This window comes from Protopterus annectens, chromosome 3.part1 (assembly GCF_019279795.1).
Source record: "Protopterus annectens isolate FY-2018-M chromosome 3.part1, PAN1.0, whole genome shotgun sequence".
Lineage (NCBI taxonomy): Eukaryota > Metazoa > Chordata > Ceratodontiformes > Protopteridae > Protopterus > Protopterus annectens.
Window position 1 is genome coordinate 391,677,531 of NC_056732.1, and position 22,632 is coordinate 391,700,162.

The following is a 22,632-nucleotide window of genomic DNA, read 5'->3' on the forward strand; positions in this document are numbered from 1 at the left end:
ATTAAACACCCCTTATCTGATCTTTCACTCTGACAGAGTATCTCTTCGCACTAATCCATCCTTTCTCCCCAAAGTTTGCTCTATTAATAACATTAATCAATCCATTGAACTACCTACCTTTTTCAAAAATCACTCCAATAAATTGGAGTATATGTTACACAAGTTGGATGTACATAGACAACTTAGATTTTACTTGGATAGAACAAAGGATCACAGGAAATCTGATCAACTTTTTATAGCTTTTGCTGACAGCAGGAAAGGTGTAGCAGTTACTAAACGAACCCTTTCCAAATGGCTAACTGATTGCCTTATATTCTTTTATGATTCTTCAAAACAAACTTTACCTGTCAAACCCAAGGGACACTCTACAAGATCAGTGTCTACATCCCTGGCTCATGCAGCTCGCCTACCGTTAGACACTATTTGTGCAGCTGCTACTTGGTCTAAACCACATACATTCATCTCTCATTACAAAGTAGACAGGGTTTCTAGGGACAGGGCAACCTTTGGTTCCACTGTGCTCAAGAACGTTCTCCCGTGAGTTCCTCAGGAACATGGAGCTAGGGACGCTACCCAGGTGTTAGAACAAACGGCGAGATCGAGCACTCTCACATTTAGAAGTTATGTCCTTACCATAACGTTCCATGTGGAGTGTTCATCTCGCCTTTGTTCTTACATTCCCACCCTCCCACCCTCAGGAAGAACGTCAGTTTGGTGCCTGGTCTGGGTTATTCTGCTTCTGCATTTGCAGTTGTTGTGTATATATGTATGTACATATGTATATATAGATATAAGTGTTCTAGCATTTATGTAGTTTTTGCATGAGTGTGTTCTCTCTCTGACTGCTGGTTTGCTTGCAAACTAGATCTGAGGTAAAGGCAGAGGGGGATTGTGGGAATTAGGTTGGTCTCGAGCTTCTTCTCGATGCAGAGCTTGCAAGCGGACGACACGGAGCCGAGGATCGGCTCCGGACCCAGGTGTAAGAATAAAGGCGAGATGAACACTCCACATGGAACGTTATGGTAAGGACATAACTTCTAATTTCTGTTGCTCATCAGACTCTTCTGAATTATACTTGATCCCCTTGAGCTCCTTCTAGAGAAATGCCATCCAGAGAGCCATGATGCTGGTTTGTAACTGAGAGCATCCACATCTCTGCTGTGCTGCTGTTGTCAGACACACTTGTCCCCTGGTGCAGCATAAGTCTGCCCTTCCTATCTTGTCTTTCTCTGCTTCAGCAACTATGCTGTGCCTGCCCTGCCTCCAGCAGCTTTGCATCTTTCAAGTCTGGAGTTACTTTTTTCTCTCTTTATGTAGCTTTAATCCCATCCTTGCTGACGTAAACATCCATCTCACTACTGCATCCTAACTGTACCCCCTCTGTCAATGCATGTGCATTCCTTTGCACATGTACACAAGGGCTATTTTACAGTGTCCTTCCAGTTCTAGCCCTCATTTTTGTGGAGGCTGCCACTTACACCAGAGTACACATCAGATGGCCGGACCACCACACTCTCCATCAGTAGGGATGAGCTGTAAGCATTTGGCTTTTTTTCCAAGGCCAGAGCTGCTGCTGAAACTGGTTGGCTGGGTGTCATCCCTTTGTACAGCAGAGTAGCAGGCTCATGCTTAAGGAATGGCAGTTAAACTTAACATTTAGTTGTATGATTATCCAAGTGTGCCTGTAATATTTTAGTATACTTTTATAATTATTATGCACAACTGGCTGAAACAGCAGTAGTTGTGTAGATTGTTTGGCTGGGAGAAAGAAAATGACATCACAGTTACTTGAATACAGATACTGGCTGGGTCTTGCCGCCCTTGTAGTGCCTTTTTTAGGTAAGGTTCAAATGACAAATTCACCACCATAACTGGAACAGGCAAGCAAAAACTGAGGGAAATTCTACTCAATGCTAGAAGTCTAAATCTCAACATGCACTCACTCGAGGCACTCATTAAAATGGAGAACATCGATATCTCTGCAGTGACTGAGACCTGGTTCAAGGTTCTAGAGAGCACCCCTGCATTACCAGGCTATAACTCATACCACACTTTTCGGCCATCTAACCTGGACCAGAACAGCAAAGGCGGAGGTGTGTCCATATTCATTAAGGATATCCACACCTCCAGGCTAGTTGCACAGCATAATGGATCGGAGGTTATCCAAGTGCAACTAACTCTGGGCAAAGCTGCAATCCAAATTGTAGCTTTCTACAGATCCCCCGCCATGCCCCAGGATTCCCACTCTTTTCTTGATATACTGGAAAATATTAGGGTTCAACCAAACACCCTAATAATGGGCGATTTCAACTACCCCACCATTAACAGGGAAAATTACTTGTGTACCAACTCCTTTGCTCAACGCACACCCCCACCAGGGGCAACAATATCATAGACCTAATCATTACCAACATGAGTGACTGGTGTTCCCCACCTGAAGTCAACACTTCGTTGGTCAGACTCGACCATAAGCTAATCGTCCTAGATATCCGCATCCCGCCCCCATCCACCATTAAGGAAACCACAGTAAAAAATTACTCCAAAGTTAACTTCATGCTTCTTAAGACAGAAGTGGCGAACTTCATGACACCCATGCAGATGGACAATACAGTTGCGACTGCTGAATCTTACACAAATGCACTCTAAGCACTTCCACGAGTGCGTGGATCGTGCTATCCCAAACAGAACCAAGATGCTATCCTCCAAAAAAAGGACGCCAATCTCGTGGTCCCCTGCCAGAAACAAACTCTACAACAGAAGGAAAAACCATTGCAAAAAGAGTAAAATCCCATTAGTGGAGGAACTTCCTGATCAGCCTCAGTAAGAAGCTGAGATCCCTTATAAGATCCTCCAAAGCTAAGCTACGAAAACAAAATTGCCACTGATTCTAAGGACACCCACAAAGCATTCTATAGCTATGTCAAGAATCTCAATGGCAACACCCAGATCTGCTCTGAGTTACAGCACAACGGCACGAAAATTACAGAACCAACTGATATTGCCAACATCCTGGCAGATAGGTTCAGTGCTAACTTTACCCCCCCCCAAAGGGCCCATATCTATACCGGAAGAATGCAGAGTCCCTGTAATCACATCTATGCAGGTAAAAGCTGCACTCTCTAAAACCAAAAACACAGCATCCATGAGACCGGACAATATCCCCGACTGCGTTTTACACTAACTTCAGAATGAACTGGCTCCCCAGCTAAGCACCATGTTCAATCATAGTCTCACGTCAGGCTTTGTGCTTACTGAATGGCGCACAGCAACAGTTATCCCACTCCACAAAGGGGGAGCCACTACTGATCCTGGGAGCTATCGCCCTATAAGCCTGACGAGCCTGGTCTGCAAGGCCATAGAACGTATCACCATGGAACTCCTAAACAAAGATATTGGTAACCTCCAAACTCTTGACCCCACCCAGTTTGGTTTTGTGAAAGGCAGATCATGCCTTCTGAACCCGATTGATTTCTTTGAGGCAGTCACCAAAGCCGTAGGCAAGGGTAAGGTGGTTCACACATATCTTGACCTCACCAAGGCTTTCAACACCATCCCCCATTCTGGAATTATAACTAAACTCACTAAACTAGGTATAAATCCCTATGTCACAAGATGGGTTGCCAACTGGCTCACTGACAGAACCCACACTGTAAAAGTTGCAGACTCCAAATCTGACTTCAAACCAGTGACAAGTGGAGTACCACAGGGTTCAGTCCTGGGATCTCTCCTGTTTAGTATCTACTTTGAAGTACAGGCTAATACAGAAGGCCTTTGGCTAATGAAGTTCACAGATGACTGCGGATAACTGCAAACTAGGAGCCATAGTAGAGTCCGCAAATGATGTGGACATCCTACAGAAGGGCCTCACTGAGACAGATGCCTGGTGTCAGAGGCATGGCCTCAAGCTCAGTGCCAAAAAGTGCATTGTGATCCCCTTTGGTAAATACTCTGTACCCATGAACTGCCACATAAATGGCAGTCTACTTAATGCCAGATGTGTGATGAGACCTTGGGACCCAGGTGGAAAGTAGTCTCTCCTTTGATAATCACATTGCCACAGTAGTCAGGAAATCCTTGTATGTGACACATCTCGTCACAAAAGGGTTCTCATCCAGGAAAAAAGAGGTCATTGTTCCTCTATACTCTGCACTCATTAAACCCATTATAGAGTACAACGCCCCTTTTGGAATGTGCCTCACAAGACATCTGCAGCAGCTGAAAAGGCCACAGAAGCACCTCACAAAGAGGATTACTGACCTCAAACAGATGCCCTACACTGACCGTCTCAAACAACTCCAGCTTTACTCTGTAGCATATTGCCTACTCTGAGGAGATCTCTGCGTAGCATATAAAGCTATATTAAACCCAGAGCTGTTGGACATGCTACACCTAAAGAAATCCCAATCCCTCCAAGCTACACGCTCTAGGGACCTAAACCTTGTCACCACAATAAACGGGACATGCTGGAGAGATGGATTCCTGTTCCAGAGACTTCCTATACTCTGGAACAAGCTACCCATCTATGTCAAGCAAAGTTCCTCATTAGCACTCAAGAAAAATCTTGAGTAGATGGGAAATAGGAAATACACCCCGGGGATCACTTCCTCGGCTCTGCTAGTCAGGGGTACAGGAAATTAACTTTCTTGGGTGGTGTAAGCCAGGGAACCTTATTGGCTAGGCTTACTTAGGCCTTTGGGCCGATAGCCTAATACCTACCTATCAACAAGATCATACTTGCTATGCAGACTTGCACTCCAGACTTGGGAATTGGCGGTCCAGTATGGAGTCACTCTGCAGGCTATCTATATCCCCGTAGCTCAGAACACTCTGGGAAAACATCTTGAGCAGGTCCATGCCACAGTCCCACGAATGTATGCTACACAGGGATGTGTTTCTGGACATAGTCCACAGGTGGGGTACGCCACACCTAGATCTGTTTGCCTCCCTTCTGAAGAGACATCTTCCACAGTTTTTGTACCAGGGCGACAGATGCCTCCTCTGTCTTACTGAAGGGGATATTTCTGTATGCATTCCCCCTTTCCCTCTCTTACAAAAAGTCCTAATGAAAATTCAACAGAACAAACCAAAAATCTTGTTGGTGGCTCCTTTTGGTCAAGACAGCTGTGGTCTCCCCTCCTTCTGCATTTAGCCAGGGGAGTAATCACAGGTTACCTCACAGAGTGGACCTACTCACACAGGACAAGAGATCCCTAATCCATCCCCACTTAGAATCTCTGAGCCTAACTCTGTGGGCGATAGAGTGTTGATCCCTTTCAGACACCTCTACTCTGCGGACATGCTAAATGTTCTGCAGGAGGCCAGAAATCCAATACTAGGAGATCCTGTCTGTCCAAATGGAAAAGGTTCTCCATTTGGTGTCTAAAAAGACAGCTAGACCCTTTTTAAGGAGAGGTCCTCTTAGTCCTGTCTTATCTGTGTGAATTGTTGCAGACTGTGTTGGCATATTCCTCTATTAAGGCTCACCTTGTTGATATTTCTGCTTGTTTGCCTCTTGATCCTCCTCTTGTTGACTTCAGGAGAAATTATTCCTGAAAGGAGTTCTTCATCTCAGGACCCCCAGGAAGGCACTTCCTCTGCCTTGGGACCTGAACTGTGTGTTAGAAGCTCACCGTTGCCCTGTTAAGCCAGCAGCTACAGCCTCTCTAAAGCACTGCTCTTGGCAAACTGTGCTTTTGGTGGCCCTGACCTCAGCCAGGAGAGTGTCAGAGCTCCAGGCTCTTATGGTCACCCCACCCTTTTTAATCTTCCACAAGGATAGGGTAACCCTATGGACTAACCCATCCTTTATGCTTAAGGTGGTCAATGAGTTGTCCCTGAACCAATGTATCCCCCTCCCCACCTTTTTCCCACAACCACAAGGTGACAGAGAGTCCTGCATTCCCTTGATATTCACAGACAATCTGTTTAGACAAGACCAAATCCCTTAGGAGATCAGAGCAACGTCTCCTTTCATCCCAGGGCTCTGGGAAAAGCTGTGACAAAGCAGACTCTTTCTACCTAGATTTACAAAGCCATCTCCTTTTCTTATGCCTACCATGGCAAACACCTGCACTCAACGTAAAAGCCCATTCCACTTGGCCCATGGTCACCTCTGGAGCATTTTTCAAGGGGATGGACACAGCTTCTATTCTAGAAGCAGCTACCTGGACATCTGTTCATACCTTCACCAAGCTGTCCAAACTGGACCACATCTCCAGATCCAGAGCAGGTTTAGCTAGGGCAATCCTGCATGGGGTTTTGGAAAATAGTTCCATACCACCTCCTCTTCTTCCCTTTGAGCTGTGGCACTCACCCAAAGGTTATAAATGCTGCAACATGAGTATAGAAGGACATAGAATAGTTGTGTAAAATCTTACCATAACCACAGATGTCCTTCTCTTCCATGTTGCAGTATTTTGTCCCACCCTCATAATCCCCTGGAAAAGAGAAAAGCTTTGCTGGATGATTCAGGACTTGTGCAGCTACTCTGAGAATGATGTCTGACTGGGATATTCAGTCCTGGGGAAGTTGCGTGCAGACATCACTTTTATGGCCTTGCAGTGACTAAAGTTTTTGTGTACTGGCTGGACGTTCAGGTCGCTAGGCAGAGACTAACCCGAAGGTTATGAGTATTGCAACATGGAGGAGAAGGACAGGTTATGAAAATGGCAACATGGAAGAGAGGGACATCTATAGTTATGGTAAGATTTTACACTATTCTTTCCAGGAGCTTGTTCTTAAACAGATGGCAGAGCTTGATTTGACTAAAGAGCACACTAAAGTCACTTTAAATCAAATTATCCAGACTTCCATCCATTTAGGCAGACATAGCATAAACTATGCCTATGATTCTGTAGATGAAACCTGTAGAGCTGCTGGCACTGGCACAGTGTTAAGACATGCTTGCCTCCGAACTCAGCCCTAAGCCGAGGATATAAAAGCCAAACCTGTCAAAGCACCTGTGGATCAGTAGTTGCTGTTTCGTCCATAAGTGTATGAGGTGCTCAGGAGCCTAAAAGAGAAGGAAAGGGATATGGTTTGCTCTGTGTTTCACCATCTTTTCCCTAAATATAATAGGAATTTTTCTAATAAGTAGAGAACATTTTACTGGAAGCTAGGAAAAGATGCGTAGCCTAAAGAGAAAGAGAGCTTTTGCAAGCAAAGATATCCAGATGATTGGTGGTGGGGGCCAAGGGGGCAACAGTTCTTTTGTCTGCCTCTAATGATCAGTTGTGACTACCCAGTCATCCTCATGTTCGGATGAGTGGAGAAATGTTACTTTAAACAAATAGATACTGGACATAATTGCAGAAGGATACTGATTGGAATTCAGGACACAATCTCAAACCATGGGGATGCTGAGCATGCAGGCAGAGCAGTAGTCCCTTGTCGTTCCCATAATGAGTTTCATATTGCATTAGGAAAGCAGGTAAGTTATCCCAAAAGCACAAGAAGGAAAAGGCTTTTACTTTCAGCTGCTCTTGGCCCCATGAATGGACAATTCATGGAAACCCTTTCTGGGCTTGTCCAGATTTAAACCAGTATCTTTCATTAAGAATTTTCTGTTGACTCTTCAGTCCCTTCTTACCTTTGCTAAGCCCAAAGGCATTCCATGGTTACAATGGTGTGTAGAAATGTGTACCTGCACTTTCCCATTTACTTAAAGGACCAGAAAGTTTGAGGCAAGAAATGAGTATTACTTGTTCATGTAATTACTCTTTTTGGCTTGGCCAGTACTCCTAAGAGTTTTTACAAAATGTCTCTCTCCAGTGGATGTCCATTACAGGACAAAGTGCATATATACATTTACAAGTAACGGATGAATGTCTTTTTCATGCACCCTTGAGGGAGGAAGACCATAAGCACCCTCTCCTTTAAAAAGCAATGCCTGCAGAAACTGGAGTTCAGTCTGAGTCTACAGTAGGCCAAACTGGAACCATGTCCGTGAATTGTGTTCTTAGGGGGTCTTCTGCATATCCAGGTGTCATCTTTTTCTGCCCCAGGACAAAATATTGTCACTTGTACAATTCTTCCACCAGATATTGCAAACAGACAGACACACAAATCCTAGGGCACATGGCAGTTTTGATCCTTATGGTGCCAAAGGCACATCTGCACATGAGGAAAGTTCAGTGGTATGTTGGAACCTTTGGGTTCTCAAGCCCATACAGTGGAGCATGTATTGCAGCATGTCCATGATTAAAAAGGAACTTGGCTTGCGAGTATCAGCCATCGAGGGAAAATAAAGGAACACTTTTGTGCTCTCCTGCCCACAACTGCAGATCACATTGGGCATGCAGAGCCCATTCAGAGAGCTTGAAGGTGCAGGAAATTATACCATTATATCAGGTCTGAGGGCAAGCTCCATATACACTTGACTGGGATGCTAACAGTCTGTTATGCTCTGAGAGCACTCGTGTCACTATGGATTCCAGAAATCCTAGGGATAATGATGAACAACTCCGCAATCATTTTGTATATTAAGAAAATGGGAGGAAAGTGTAATGCAGGATGGCTTTGAAAAGTTGGTTTTTGACTTTAGCATATGATGAGCTAAGGACAAGATACTTTTTCTCAGTGTCTCAGTGGCTCAAATGAGCAGAACCACAGCAGTCCCACAGATGTGGCAGCTGCATAGGGAGATCTTCCGGTCTGTCACACAGAAGTGGGGTATACCAGAAATGGGTCCTTTTGCCTCATACGGGACCTTTCAAATCAAAAAATTTTGTTCAAAACCCTATACCCAGATGCTTGTACTGTGGACATGTTCAACATTTCATGGAAAATTAAGTTTTTTGTAAGCCTTTCCATCTTTGCCATTGATTCCAAACGTGATTTAAAAAATACTACAGGAGGAGGTACCAAGGGGGAGCCTTGTAATCCCTCTTTGTGCTAGGCAGCACTACTGTTTCCATCTCTGATTGATGGCCAGGTAAATCCACAGATCTGAAGTATTTCACTTCATTTGCTCTTCAACCTGTGGGTCCTCTGCGCCATATTGGATCCGACACGGCTGCATTTTCCAGCTACTGCTCTGAGCTCCATGCTCCACCCCTTACCCATAATGTCCCTGTCTCCTTTCTCCCCCCAGATCTCATTTGCCACCTGAGGGGAAGCAGCGTGGTCCGAGCTCTATTGTGGTAGTGCTGCAAGTTAAACAGTAAAATTTAATTTTTTTGGACATTCTAACTATTCTTTTCACGCCTAACATTTTCTATACCTTCACGGGGTTCTTCGTAGCTTGTTTCTTGTAGGCTTTTCTATCTTCCTCACCTCTTTTCTTTCCTCACGGTTTTGTGTGTGTGTGTGTGTGTGTGTGTGTGTGTGTGTGTGTGTGTGTGTGTGTGTGTGTGTGTGTGTGTGTGTGTGTGCGCGCGCTTTACTGTGAACCGGCTAATGCATGGCGGATGCCCTGAAGCCTGGTTTCAGAATATGCACAGAGTGTGGCCATAAGCTTTCCCACACTCTGTGTGTGGTTTGTTTGGGGTTGGCTCACTTCCAGTCTCCCTGTGCTATTTGTGCTGGGTTTAACCCCAGAGCACTTAAGGACAGGCGGGACAAACTGATTGTCGAGGGTCTGTTGCCCTCCACTACCGGGACGGATGTCCTACCTTCCCCCGCTAAGAAAGCAGCGGCTGCTGCATCATCTTCCCCTTCCTCGGCCTCTGGGACTTACCCTCCCGCCAAGTGGCCCAGGGAAGGGGAGAAGGTCAAGAAGGACCGGCCTCGCAAGCACTCCCCTGACCGCTCTTCAGAGGCCAGCCTCCCCATCAAGACTAAGGCCTGTTTCTGAGTGATGCTTGCCAGTGCCTTGAGTATGTTGGATCCAACTAGATCGGATCCGAGCTCTTGTGGTCATATCCGAGGGGGTGCTCTCTGCTCTGAGCTTGTCGGAGAGAAGCATTCCTCTTGGCGTCATGGCTCCTAGAGGCTCCATCCGCTAGTTCAGCCCAGGAGGTCCATTCCCCCTCTGCATTCGATGTGGTAGAGAGGGTTTTCGCAGGGTCAAGGACTCTGACTATTTTGTCTTCGGAGTCCATCCAGACCCCCCTGGTTTTGAGTGCAGGTCCAACCATCTTGCCGTCTCAGGGACAGGGATGCTCTTGGACTCTCCTCCAGAGTCCCTCACAGAAGACATGGACCCGGATGAAGGGGAAGGTTCCCCAAGATCACCCCCCCCCCCCACCAACTCCCCGAGGTTGTCTCCTTTGGAGAAAGACCAGTCTCTGACTAGTCTGTTTCTGGAGGCATTCGGCTCGAGCCAGTCTACCTCTTGGGTGTCCCCTCCTGCCGATCCACTTGTGGGTGTGATAACATCTAGGGCATGGAAGGAGCCGGACACCATAGAGCCAATACCCAAGCTTCTGTTCGAAGTCTTAAGGCCTCCTGCAGACAAAAATTATACAAAGGGGTCCTCTGTAGATGCTATGTTGATGGCGGTGGCCAACAAGAAGGAACTCGCCCAGAAGAGTTGCACAGTCCATCTGCCTGACTGAGAGTCAAGGACATTGGATCATTTTGGGAAGTGAGTCTGTGTTTCAGTTACCTTCTGCATGAGGGAGCTGAGCAACATGACGCACGTTACTCAACTCCAGAGAGATTTGGTCAAGGAAGTCACGAAGTTGACCCAAAGGTCCATGTCGGCAGAGGACAAGAAGACATTTGATGCACGAAGGGCCACCCTGAAATCTGTAGCCAACACGTCCATGTGTTTGCTCTCCCATGCCATGGAGGGAGCAGCATAGGCAGCGGGGTCAGGTGTTACCATCCAGCACCATGCCTGGTTCCACTTATGTCAGTTCTCTGAGCCCTTCAAGGCCTCTCTTACCAATGCCCCTTATGATGGTTCTTCCTTTTTTGGAAGACAGTCAGAGAAACTAGTCCAGAGCGAGAAGGGTGGGACGACACTGTCTGCCGTCGGGGTGTCCTCTTCTCACCACCTCAGAGGCCCTTTTCCAGGAACCAGCGAGGCCAGAAGAAGATGTGGTTCTGCAAGTCTCGGGCATTTTCCTGGGATGCTGAGGGACTCGCCTTCCCCCAGAGGGGATACGATAGACGTCGCCCTAGAGGCAGAGGGGTTCCTAGGAATTTCGGGTCCCGAGAACCTTTCTCATATAACCCTGAGGGGTTGCCTGGCTCTTCATCTCTGGAGGGAGTCGGGGGTCGTCTGTCGCTTCACCCACTAGCATGTAGTCCATCACTACAGATCAGTATATCCATAGGATATTTCATCCCCTTCAAGGATCTACCCCCTTCCAACAAAACCCTCCCAGACGTCCCACCCACACAGCAAGAGTAAGCAGCAGTGCAGGTAGTCTCACTGCTGAGAAAATGAGTCATCCAACCGGTCCCCCCAGACCAGTCTGGATCTGGGGTTTATTCCAGGTTCTTTTTGGTGCCAAGAAAGATGGGGGACCTCAGACCAATATTGGATCTCTCCCAATTGAACCTGTCGGTAACCAAGACAAAATTCCGGATGGTCACTATTCAATCTATTCTGCCTTATTTGCAGGACAGAGACTGGATGTGCTCGACAGACCTGGATGCGTACTATCACATCAAAATGCACAGGCGCTCCCAGAGGTTCCTTCGCTTCCTGCTGGGAGCCAATCATTACCAATTTCGAGCCGTTCCCTGTGGTCTCACCACAGGCCCCCAGGTGTTCACCAAGGTAATGGCAGTAGTAGCGGCTCACTTGAGGATTCAGGGCATTCAGGTCTTTCCATACCTGGACGATTGGCTCTTTACCGCCCCCACAGAGCATCTACTATGTCAGGCCAGAGACTCCTTCCTTCAATTAGCCAACAGGTTGGGCATTACGATCAATATGAACAAGTCTGCTATTCACCCGGTTCAGGTTCTAGATTTCATTGGGGCACGGCTGGACACAATATAATCAGAGGTGTTCCTCACCTCAGACAGGATACGGAGCTTGAGGCTACATGTCTTGCACATTCTTCAGACCCGTTTACCAACAGCAGAAACAGTGTTAAGAGCTTTAGGTTCTATGGTGGCCACGATAAATCTCCCCATGGCATGTCTTCATATGAGGGTACTGGAGTGGATTCAAGCGGTTCAGTGGTCCCTGTTAGACCTCCCTTTGTCCTTTCCAGTGAGAATTTCAAACGCTTGCAGGGACTCCCTTTGGTGGTGGATTCAGTCCCCGGATCTCCTCAAGGGACGTCCTTTTCAACCTCCTTTACCCCAAACCACGGTGACCACGGACGCCTCCCTATTTGGGGGGGGGGCATTGCTCGGGAATGACAGTCCAAGGCACGTGGTCCCCCTTCTGAGACCTATCTGCACATAAGTGTTCTAGTGATGAGAGCGGTTCTTCTTGCGTTGCAGGTTCTCCATGCTCATCTTCCTCTGGGAAGGATTGCAATTCAGACTGACAACATGTCAGTGGTTTGGTATATCAACAAACGGGAGGGAACCAGGGCTTATCCCTTATGTCGAGAGGCCATGAGAGTGTGGGAATGGGCAATCTCCATTGGCCGTTTTCTGGTGGCAATGCACATCCCGGGATGGTCCAACATCTTAACAAACAGGCTCAGCAGATCTGTCCTGATGCTTTACGAGTGGTCTCTGAAGCCTTCAGTAGCGGAACAGATCTTCCTAGAGTGGGGTCATCCTTGCTGCTATCTCTTTGCATCTCCTTCCAACGTGAAATCGCTCTGAACCCCCCACCGGGGGAAGCCGCCAGAGATGCTCTGATTCATGCTTGGCCTCCCCGGGCTTCTTTATGCATATCCTCCTCTTCCCCTCATAGAAGTTTCTGCAGAAAGCCTGAAGACCGGGGAGCACTGTGATCCTCATTGCCCCATTCTGGCCTCGACAGGTTTGGCTTCCCTTGCTCAGTTCTCACCTACTTGTTCCACCATGGACCTTTAATTATTTAATTTATTTATTTTATTGCATTTGTTTACCGGGAAAGTCCACTGGGCCTAAAAGAGCCCATTTTCAGTGGAGGCCCGGGGAGAAAAGCTCCAACGAGATACAGAAAAAATATAAAGATTAATTGGTACAGAAGTAGAAACAGTGTTACAGATAGTAAATATGGTAACGTACAGAATGTATACATAAAAGCAGGAGTCTAGTTAGTTTGATTACAGTAATATATACAGAAAATATGCATTAAAGCAGAATTCAATGAATTCAATCAGAGTGGTATAAACAGAGATATATTAATCAATATTATTGTACCAGTATCAACAAGTGAAGATAAAAATAAATATAGAGAAAGTATCATCAGTCACTAGTAGCAAAAGACATAGGAGTTTCATCATCTTCTTTCAGCTGTTCCCATTAGGGGTCGCCACAGCGGATCACCTGTTTCCATTTCTTCCTGTCCTCTGCATCTTGCTCTGTCACACCAACCACCTGCATGTCCTCCCTCACCACATCCATAAACCTTATCTTAGGCCTTCCTCTTTTCCTGTTACCTGGTAGCTTCATCCTTAGCATCTTTTTCCCAATATACTCCGCATCCCTTCTCAGCACATGTCCAAACCAATGTAATCTTGCCTCTCTGGCTTTATCTCCAAACCTTCCAACCTGGGCTGACCCTCTAATATACTTATTCCTAATCCTGTCCACCCTCGTCACACCTAGTGCAAATCTTAACATCTTTAACTCTGCCACATCCAGCTCAAACTCCTGCCTTTTTGTCAATGCCACTGTCTCCAATCCATATAACATAGCTGGTCTCACTACCCTCTTGTAGACCTTCCCTTTCACTTGTACAGGTACTCGTCTGTCACAAACCACTCCTGACACTCTTCTCCACCCACTCCATCCTGCCTGTACTCTCTTCTTCACCTCTCTTCCACACTCACTGTTACTCTGAACTATTGACCCCAAGTATTTAAACTCATCCACCTTCGCCACCTCTACTCCTTGCATCCTCACCATTCCTCTATCCTCCCTCTCATTCACACATATATATTCTGTCTTAGTCCTGCTGACCTTCATTCCTCTTCTCTCTAGAGCATATCTCCATCTCTCCAGGGTCTCCTCCACCTGTTCCCTACTCTCACTACAGATCACAATGTCATCTGCAAACATCATAGTCCATGGGGACTCCTGTCTGATCTCGTCTGTCAACCTGTCTCATATAAGGAGAGTGAAGAGGTTCGGTTATAGAGCAGGAACATAGTCAGGAATTCCTCATCCAGATCTGGGCAGTCTGAAGCTCACTGCCTGGCTGCTCCAGTTCCCATGATTCTTAGGATTCCCAGTCTGTCATCTCCTGTTAAATCCATTCTGGTGGCGGCTCATAAATCGTCCACCAGAAAAGTCCACAGTAAATGGAAACATTTTTCTATTTGAGCCATTCAGAGGTCTTTGGACCTTTTCACTGCACCGCTTTAAGAGGTTTTAGATTTTCTAGCTAACATTTTTCATCAAGGTGCTAGTTCCTCAACGGTGCAAGTTCAACTAGCCGCCATTTCTGATTTTCATGTTTGGGTGGACATGTCTTCGTTGGCTTCTTCTATTCTCAATGGTGCCCTGTGGTGCCTTTCTTCTCAGACCCCCGAATAAGGACCCCATTCCTCAGTGGGACCTCACTTTATTGTTGTTGCAGGCATTGGTTTCTCCTCCCTTTGAGCCTGTGGTATCTGTGGCTCTACAATTTTTTGACCTTTAAGACTGCCTTCTTGGTTGCCTTTGCATCTTCTAGAAGGGTGTCAAGCTCTTTCTATCAAAGTCCCTTACATGATCTTTCACAAGGATAGAGTGTCACTGTGCACTAACCCATCCTTCCTCCCCAAGGTAGCCTCTGAGGCCAATATTAATCAGATTATTAATTTACCAGTATTTTTTCTGAACTACCAGAACAAAGGGGAATACAAATTATATTTACTTGGACGTACACAGGCAGTTGAGGTTTTATCTGCACAGGACTGAACCTTTCTCGCAAGTCTGATCAGCTTTTTGTGTCATATGCCAAGCCTTTTTTAGGTAAACCTGTATCAAAAGTGACTGTTGCTCACTGGATTTCACAATGCATTGGCCAGCTTATTCAGATAGAGGCATGTCTCTTCCAGGAAAAGTGAAGGCTCATTCGACCCGATCTATGTCTACGTCTGCAGCCTTTTGGTCTAGGGTCTGTCTGGATGAGATTTGTTCAGCTGCTACTTGGGCCTCATCTCACACCTTTATTTCTCATTATAACCTGGATTTGGTCTCCAGGAGTAGAGCATCCTTTGGTGCTGCAGTGCTCCAGAATATCCTTCCATGTGGGCCTCCCAAGAGTTGGGTAGCTGGGGACTCTGTCCCACAGGTTGCAGATAATGAAGTTAACTACTTCAGATAAAGAAGTTATGTACTCCATAACATTCCATCTGAGTAGTTCTACTTCATTTATTTTCAACCGTCCCCCCCTCCTTCCCCCTAGCCTTATCCTTTGGGATACGACATGTCCTTTGTACCGGACAATTATTGCTGGGATCTTTGGTTCTCTCAGAGCTAAAGTTTCATTTGTGGTGATTGTGGTGGAAGATGAGGTATTATTTGGTCAGGTGTCTGTTACCTGTTGGACAGCAAACTTGATCTGAAAGGAGGCAGGGGCATTATGGGTAAGGGGAGGAGCATGGAGTTCGGAGCCGTAGCTGGAAAATGCGGCAGTGTCAGATCCGATATGGATCCGAGGACCCACAGGTTGAAGACAAATGAAGTAGAACTACTCAGATGGAACGTTATGGTGAGTACGTAACTTCTTTATCCTGTGCCAAAGGAGGGGCCTTTTACCTGCTGAAGCAGAGGTGCCACAGGGCCTAGAATACTTGACAGAACTGTTGCTCCCATTAAGGTCTACTTAACTGGTATAACACATGTTTAACCATGGGACATTCTCTGTCTACACCCCCCTGATGGGCACCGATGGGCAATGCATTGATGTATAAAAGCTGTGTGTTGTCTCAGTTCCTCTAGGATGTCACTTGTGCTACCCCAGTAATGAACTTTATGCTAGAAGAGTTTCCACTTCCTATCTTTGAACCAGCAGGTTCAGCACATATGAAGTCTCTGATGAAAAATACATTTGGCTGGTAGTGTATCAGAATTGTAAGCTTAATTACGGAAGGAACTTTTTTTTTGTTTTTCCAATCCAACAGGAGTACCCTGCACACTGCTAACACATTTTTGCCTAAAGTAGTGATAAAACCAGCTCTGAATCGGACCATGTATTTTGCAGTGTGCTTTCCCATGCTACAGAACAAAGGGGAAAGGATGCTGCATTCCCTAGATGTTCAGACAACTAAGGTACTGCCTGGATAGGACAAATTAGTACAGAAAAGACAGATCTGCTCTTCGTGGCCTTTGCAGAAAATGACGGGTGCTGCCCATTTCAAAGCAAACTGTCTCTGAACACATCTCGCATTGTGTTCTGTCATGAATTCCATGGCAGGTAGTTGCTAGGAGAGTTAAGATCGTACTGTACCTGAGGCAGAGGTACCACAGTAGCTTTCCTTTAAGAGATCCCTACCAATGAGAGCCGTGAAACAGCCACCTTGGCCCACACCTTCTCCAAGTACTACAGGCTGGGAAGTATAGCTAGTGCATGATTTGCTGCATCAGTCTTGAAGGGCATGCTGCCTTCTTCCGCAGGGATACCAACCATACCAAAGACAGTAAGTAAGGGAAAGCTTTGGAAGTCCACCCAGAATTTATGACTGCAGATGTGACTTACATGAATAACATAGCACAGTTGTGTTATCCATTTACTGCAATTATACTGGCTAGTGTAGTCACTGCTGCAGTCCTGTTTCCTACCCTTCTTCCTCTCTCCATGACATTTGGGACTGGGTTGGTGCACCTCTTATTTCCTTCTCATCGCTTTGTTTCCTTTGCTTCATTTTGAATTTCCTGCCTCCTTCCCTTCTAGGTTAGTCTTGGGAGCACCTGCCTAAGGTGATAGGTCTGCCAATAGGACTTGTTGTGCCTCTAGTTTTTTTTCCCTTTCCTTTCCCCATGCAAGGATGCTAGCTGTCAGTCTCGGTCATCCTTTGGTAGGAGCAAGAAAGTACAGAAGATGGACAACATTCATCTTCCTTTATACTACAATGTGGAGATGTATGGAAGGTGGGTGATATCAACAGTAGGTAAGGAGCAAGAGCTGTGAAATTACCTGTCCTTCATTTTTTATATGCCTCCAATTTGTGTACTCTGTTGATGTTTCTTTTGTAATATGTACACCTCATTTAATTCAGTGTTCAGTGCTTACTTCATGATATTCAAAGCCTATGAAAACAAAAAAGCATGTGAACAGGACCTAGTGTGCCTTAATTCAAAGTAGCACTGCATACTTGAGACCTGTCTACATTTGATGCCTTCTAGGGTGTCATTAATATTAACTGCAGTCACGAATCTTAATACCAGAGTCCACAAGTTCTGCAATTCCCCTACTTTATTCACAAAACAAAGTTAAACCAAAATAGTGTGAACAAGTGAATTCATCAGATACAGTATGGAAATCTGCCCTCTTACACAACTGGACACGCGCACACACACACACACACACACACACACACACACACTTCCAGAGTTGTCATTTGAAACACGCAGAATAAAGCTCTGTCATATGGTTTCATGCATTGCATAAATAATGTCGTAGTATAATAACAGTAAACCATGCTTGCATGTTGGTAATGCAGGTTTTACTCATGGCTGTTGTGGTTTATTCCCAAGAGCTTAGACAGCTGTAATGAGTGTGTCTGTACTACCAACACACAAGCATCCTGTATTGTTAAATTAACAGATGGGGAAGGGTGAAGTCATTCATCTGAGAATAGGCATCAGAATATCAGTTTTAGACATTTGCCTTTGACAAATATTTCTTTTCTAATGAGTAATTAAACTATAGTATTGATAGTTTATTTTGTTGCAAATTTAACTCCATTTAATGTTAATTTATAGAGAAATTTTGTAAATGGAAGTTTCAGATATTGCAGTTGTCATGCTTATGATTCTCTCTTCGGAATTCAATGTAAATTAGATTATTGTACTGACTGAAGAATATTCTGTTGTCAGTAGAGTTGTCTAGACTGATGTATTTTGGATAAATAAATTGTAAAAAGTTGCTTTTGAACCAATAATCTGTTTTACAGGGGTGGATTGAAATTGTTGGCTGTGCTGATCGATCCTGCTATGACCTTTCATGCCATGCTCGAGCTACCAAGGTGCCTCTTGTGGCTGAGAAGCCATTGAAAGAACCCATATCCTTTTTTCAGACTTCAAGCTGGAGTGAGATGAGTTTTCCAGGGCAGATGAGATCACATACATATAATGCGTTTAAGTGTTAGAACGTTTAAACTTTTCCATAGTATTCTAACTTTTTATACTTGCTGTCTAGCCTGTTCTCAATAATGGAGCTCTGCAAGTTTGCTCTGTAACTTCCAATGGGCAAAGCTTAAGCTTTTTGAGAGAATCGTATTATGTCTGACACAGGGGTGTAGCTAGGATTTTCAAATTTGTACTCACAGCTCTCAAACTGCTACCCCCCTCCCCAGCCAAGCTGTGGCCATTCTCATAATTCACAGTTAGCTCTTTTAGTGTCGATGAAGAGGCATTCGCTGTAATGCCTCTTCAGTAATATAATATAGATTCACTCAAACTCGGTTCCTTGAATTGAAAATGAGCCTGAAAGTCAGTTCTTTGAAAAATGCAGCATGGTAGTTGGGGTAGAGGATTCATGCTTTTGTTTTCTGTAACTAAGGTACAGGTTTTAAGCTTGAGCAAATTACTAACCACCTGCTACCCCTAACTAGGGTGTTTCATTCACACACACACCCCTACCTACCTCTTAGTGCAAGAAATATGGACAAAGCCTAAAATAAACAGGGACAGATATTAAATAATGCTCGTGAACTTAGAAAGTTGCTAGAATAACAGGATTTGTGCTAGTATAAGAAAGTTGCTAGAATAACAGGATTTGTGCTAGTATGAATTTTTCTAAAGGACATGAAGTCTGAAACTCAAATGTCTGTCATTATTTAGCAACTTCAGCCTTCAATGATTTTCTAGAAAATCACAAAATTTATGAGGAACAGACAAAAAATATGGGGCAAAAATCTGGACATTCTGCAAAATTTGGACAGTTGAGAGGTATGCTACCTACCACACACACACACACACACACACACACACACACACACACACACACACACAAATACCTCTCAACCTCTTAGAGCAACAAACTCATAAATAAAACTGAGGCAAAGGCCCAAAAATAAGGACTTTTTTTTAAATATTGTTCTTATAACCTTAGAAAGATAATAGAATAGTAGTAGGTCTTGCATTAGTACGAATTTTCTGAAAGATAATAGAATAGTAGTAGGTCTTGCATTAGTACGAATTTTCTGAAAGGTATGAAATCTGAAACTCAAATGTCTGCCATTATTTTTTAACTTCAGTCTTTAATGATTTGCCACTAATTTGCCAGAAAACCACAATTTTATGAAAAACGGACCAAAATTGTGATGCAAAAATATAAAATTGCCAGACAATACAGCTGGGAACCTGTCAAAGAAGGGACACCATTTTAATATGAGCACTGTTAACTTGAGCAGCTGACAAAATTAGAGAATCTACATGCATTTCTGAAATAAAAGTAATGTATAACTCTGATCATTACAGTTATTTATAATAGTAAACCCTCCACGTTTTCTTCCAAAATTGCTATTTTGCGGAGAGATTATTTGGGGGAGAGCAACATTTTGAGCCAAAATTGGGGACAGTTGAGCAGTTTGGATATTCCTAATTCTATAAAGCGATTTATTTGCACGTACCTCTCAACCTCTTAATGCAGGAAATCTGGACAAGGCCAAATATATTGGGGGAACATACAAACAGTACTAAAAATTGATCTTGCACTTAAGACAGTTGATAGAATATCAGGTCTTGCATTACTACTAGATATCTTCGCCAAAACGGACTACAGCATCCACCCCCCTTTACAACACAGTACAGTATCAGCAATCCATCTACCTACTGTGGGAGAAGAACCCACAGCCTTCTGCATCAAAAGCAAGTACACTACCTGTTGTGCTATTAACAGTACAAGCAGACTCAGCATAAGCCGCACTAAACTTTAGTTCCCCTGCAACTCTCAGTTCCTTGTAAAATGTCGACACTCAGCTGTATCTCTGAACTTTGCAGCACAAGAAATCTGGAAAAAGCCAACATTTATTGGGGACAAAAGCCCAAAAACCAGGGACACATTTTAAACATTGCTTGTATAATTTTGGAAAGTTGCTAGAATAAAATGCTGTGTTATCACCATGCATGTCTTGAACTCAGAACCATATGCACTGCAGTCAGTGCAACATACTACTATGCTAAATCAGCAGTTTGAAAAATAGGAAGACTGAAACTTAATGGCTATCATTTAGATAGCTCTCAACCTCTTAGCACAAAAAATCTGGACAAACAAAGCCAATAATGAGGGAATACAAATTCAGTTCTCACTTCACACCTTAGCACAAAAAACCTGGACAAACAACAAAAACAATAATGGGGGAAATACAACTTCAGTTCTCACTTCTCACCATAGCTCACAACTGTTAGAAAAACAAATCTGAACAAAGCTCAGAAATGGTGGTGGTTAGGGACTTTAGGCTCTTCTTACCCTGAAGCAAAGGTACAGGGTTTGAGCCTGAACACCTATAGCCAGCAGGTGTATTATGTGGGGGCATTTACACACACACACACACACCTGTTCGCGATCAACACAACGATAATCCATTCGTGATTACCTTCCACTCACTACAACTTCACATTTCCCGCTCGCAGCGATAATCGATTTGCGATTGTCTTCCACTCACTCACTACTGCACATTTCCTGCTCACAGCCAGCCGGACAATGCTGTGAGCTCAATTCCGACGGTCTGGTGTGTTCCTTAAAGGAGCCAACGCTGTTTAAAAAAGAAAAAACATGTACTTTTTTTTAAAACAAGCTACCCCCTCTTGTAAAGTAGTTGTACTGAAATCAGTACAGTGCATATGCCTCCCAGCGTCTCTGCTCTGACATTTCAAACAAATGTTCATATCTGTGGAATCACAGGGTTTGCTAAAGAAGTGTAAATGGCAAATTCGTCAGCACAAACTGTTTTTACAGTAGTTGCTTTCTTCAGGTTCCACGTCTTAAAACTACATTTTAAAGTCACAGTAAACCTAGTAAGTAATATGTTTGTCATATTTTGTAAACCGCTTAGAATATCTCAGCAACCACTCAAGTTGCAGGCGTACTGTTAGCAGCATTTTGTTCGTGCAGCTGAAAGCTTTCATAGGAGGCTAAGCAGTTCTGTCTCCTACTTGGTTATCAAGATATTTACAAAAACGTGAAGTTTATGATGGTATAAATAAGTATTGTATGAACAACAGTTGATATCTTTTTACCTGTACTACACAGCGGTCAGTATTAATACAGTCGTGTTTGCCATTGTGTAAACTATGAGGAAATTGTATGTAGCATGGTTTTGGAACTAATGGAGGCAATAAAGCCTACTAGAAAGTCATATATTAGCAAATGGAAGTTGGTGGCAGCAACATGGCCAGCACTCATTCAGGGCTAGTTGTTCTCTCTGAGTTACTGTACTGTGCCTTTTCTTATTTTTCTATCAAGGTTCATTTTTCTGTCATTTCAGTATGTCTGTCCATGGATCCTCCTCTTTCTTTGCAGTCTTATGTCAAAATGTTTTTGAAAGGAGTTTTGTGTAACAGACTTCCAGGAAAGTTGGCAACCTTGCGATCTAAAGTAGTTAGCTTCATTTGGTCTTCAACCTTTGGGCTTCGGATCCGACGTGGATCCAACACGGCCACATAGCTAGCATCTTTGATCTGAGCTGTCGGGTCCAAAAGTGTAGCTATGATGTTGCTGATGCCTCTTCTAGGGCCACGGCTTTTGGGTCGTCATGAGGCATTATTCTTGGTTTCATCTCCAGTCTCTCCTGAGGGCATTAAGGTCAGGTTGTTGGATGCTACTTTGGATAATCATCTTTTTGTGACTATTGCCACTGACTTGTTTGTGCAAAGCCTTGCAAGACCTTAAACATATTTTTCTCTCTCTCCTATCCCCAAGTTCCAGAGGAATTCTCCTTCTAGATCTGCTTTTGCTCACAAGCAACCTCGCCAGGTCTCTAAGGGCAGGAGGGGTGGGAGGCGGGCCCCCTCTGCTAAGGCTCCTCAGATTTCTGTGGAACAGAACCCTCTATTGTCTGATAAGCCTGCTTCTGTCAGACAGTACCCCCCACCCCCCGCCTTTAGACCAGGTTCCTTTCTCCCCCTGTCTTCCAAACTGGCATCTCAATCACTTTAGACTCTTGGGTTCTTCCTGTCATCTGCCAGGGTTACTTCATGGTATGGAAATCTCTTCCCTCCTTTTTCTGGGATTCCTCAACCACCACTAGAGCAACTTCCTTATTTCCCGGAGGTTCTAGGGTCCCTGTTAAACCAAGGTACCATTCAACCTGTCCCCCCCCCCCCCCCCAAGTAGGAAAGAGTTTTTATTCCAGGATGTTCCTGGTTCTTCGAAAGGAGGGCACTTTGAGCCGAGAGAGATCCAAAATAGGTCTCCACCCCCGTTCTCGAGATCCCTTCTTTTCGGATGCTTACTTTTCAAACTTTTGTTTC

The 22,632-nt window shown here is 44.6% G+C and overlaps 1 protein-coding gene across 1 annotated transcript in view; it reads left to right on the forward strand.

Annotated features, from left to right (window-relative positions):
- GARS1 (glycyl-tRNA synthetase 1) overlaps positions 1 to 22,632 on the forward strand; it is a 508,631-nt gene that overhangs the window by 302,578 nt on the left and 183,421 nt on the right. Inside the window, exon 11 of the mRNA XM_044066863.1 lies at positions 18,111 to 18,218. Coding sequence (XP_043922798.1) covers positions 18,111 to 18,218 — 108 coding nt within the window. The remainder of the gene's footprint in view (positions 1 to 18,110; positions 18,219 to 22,632) is intronic.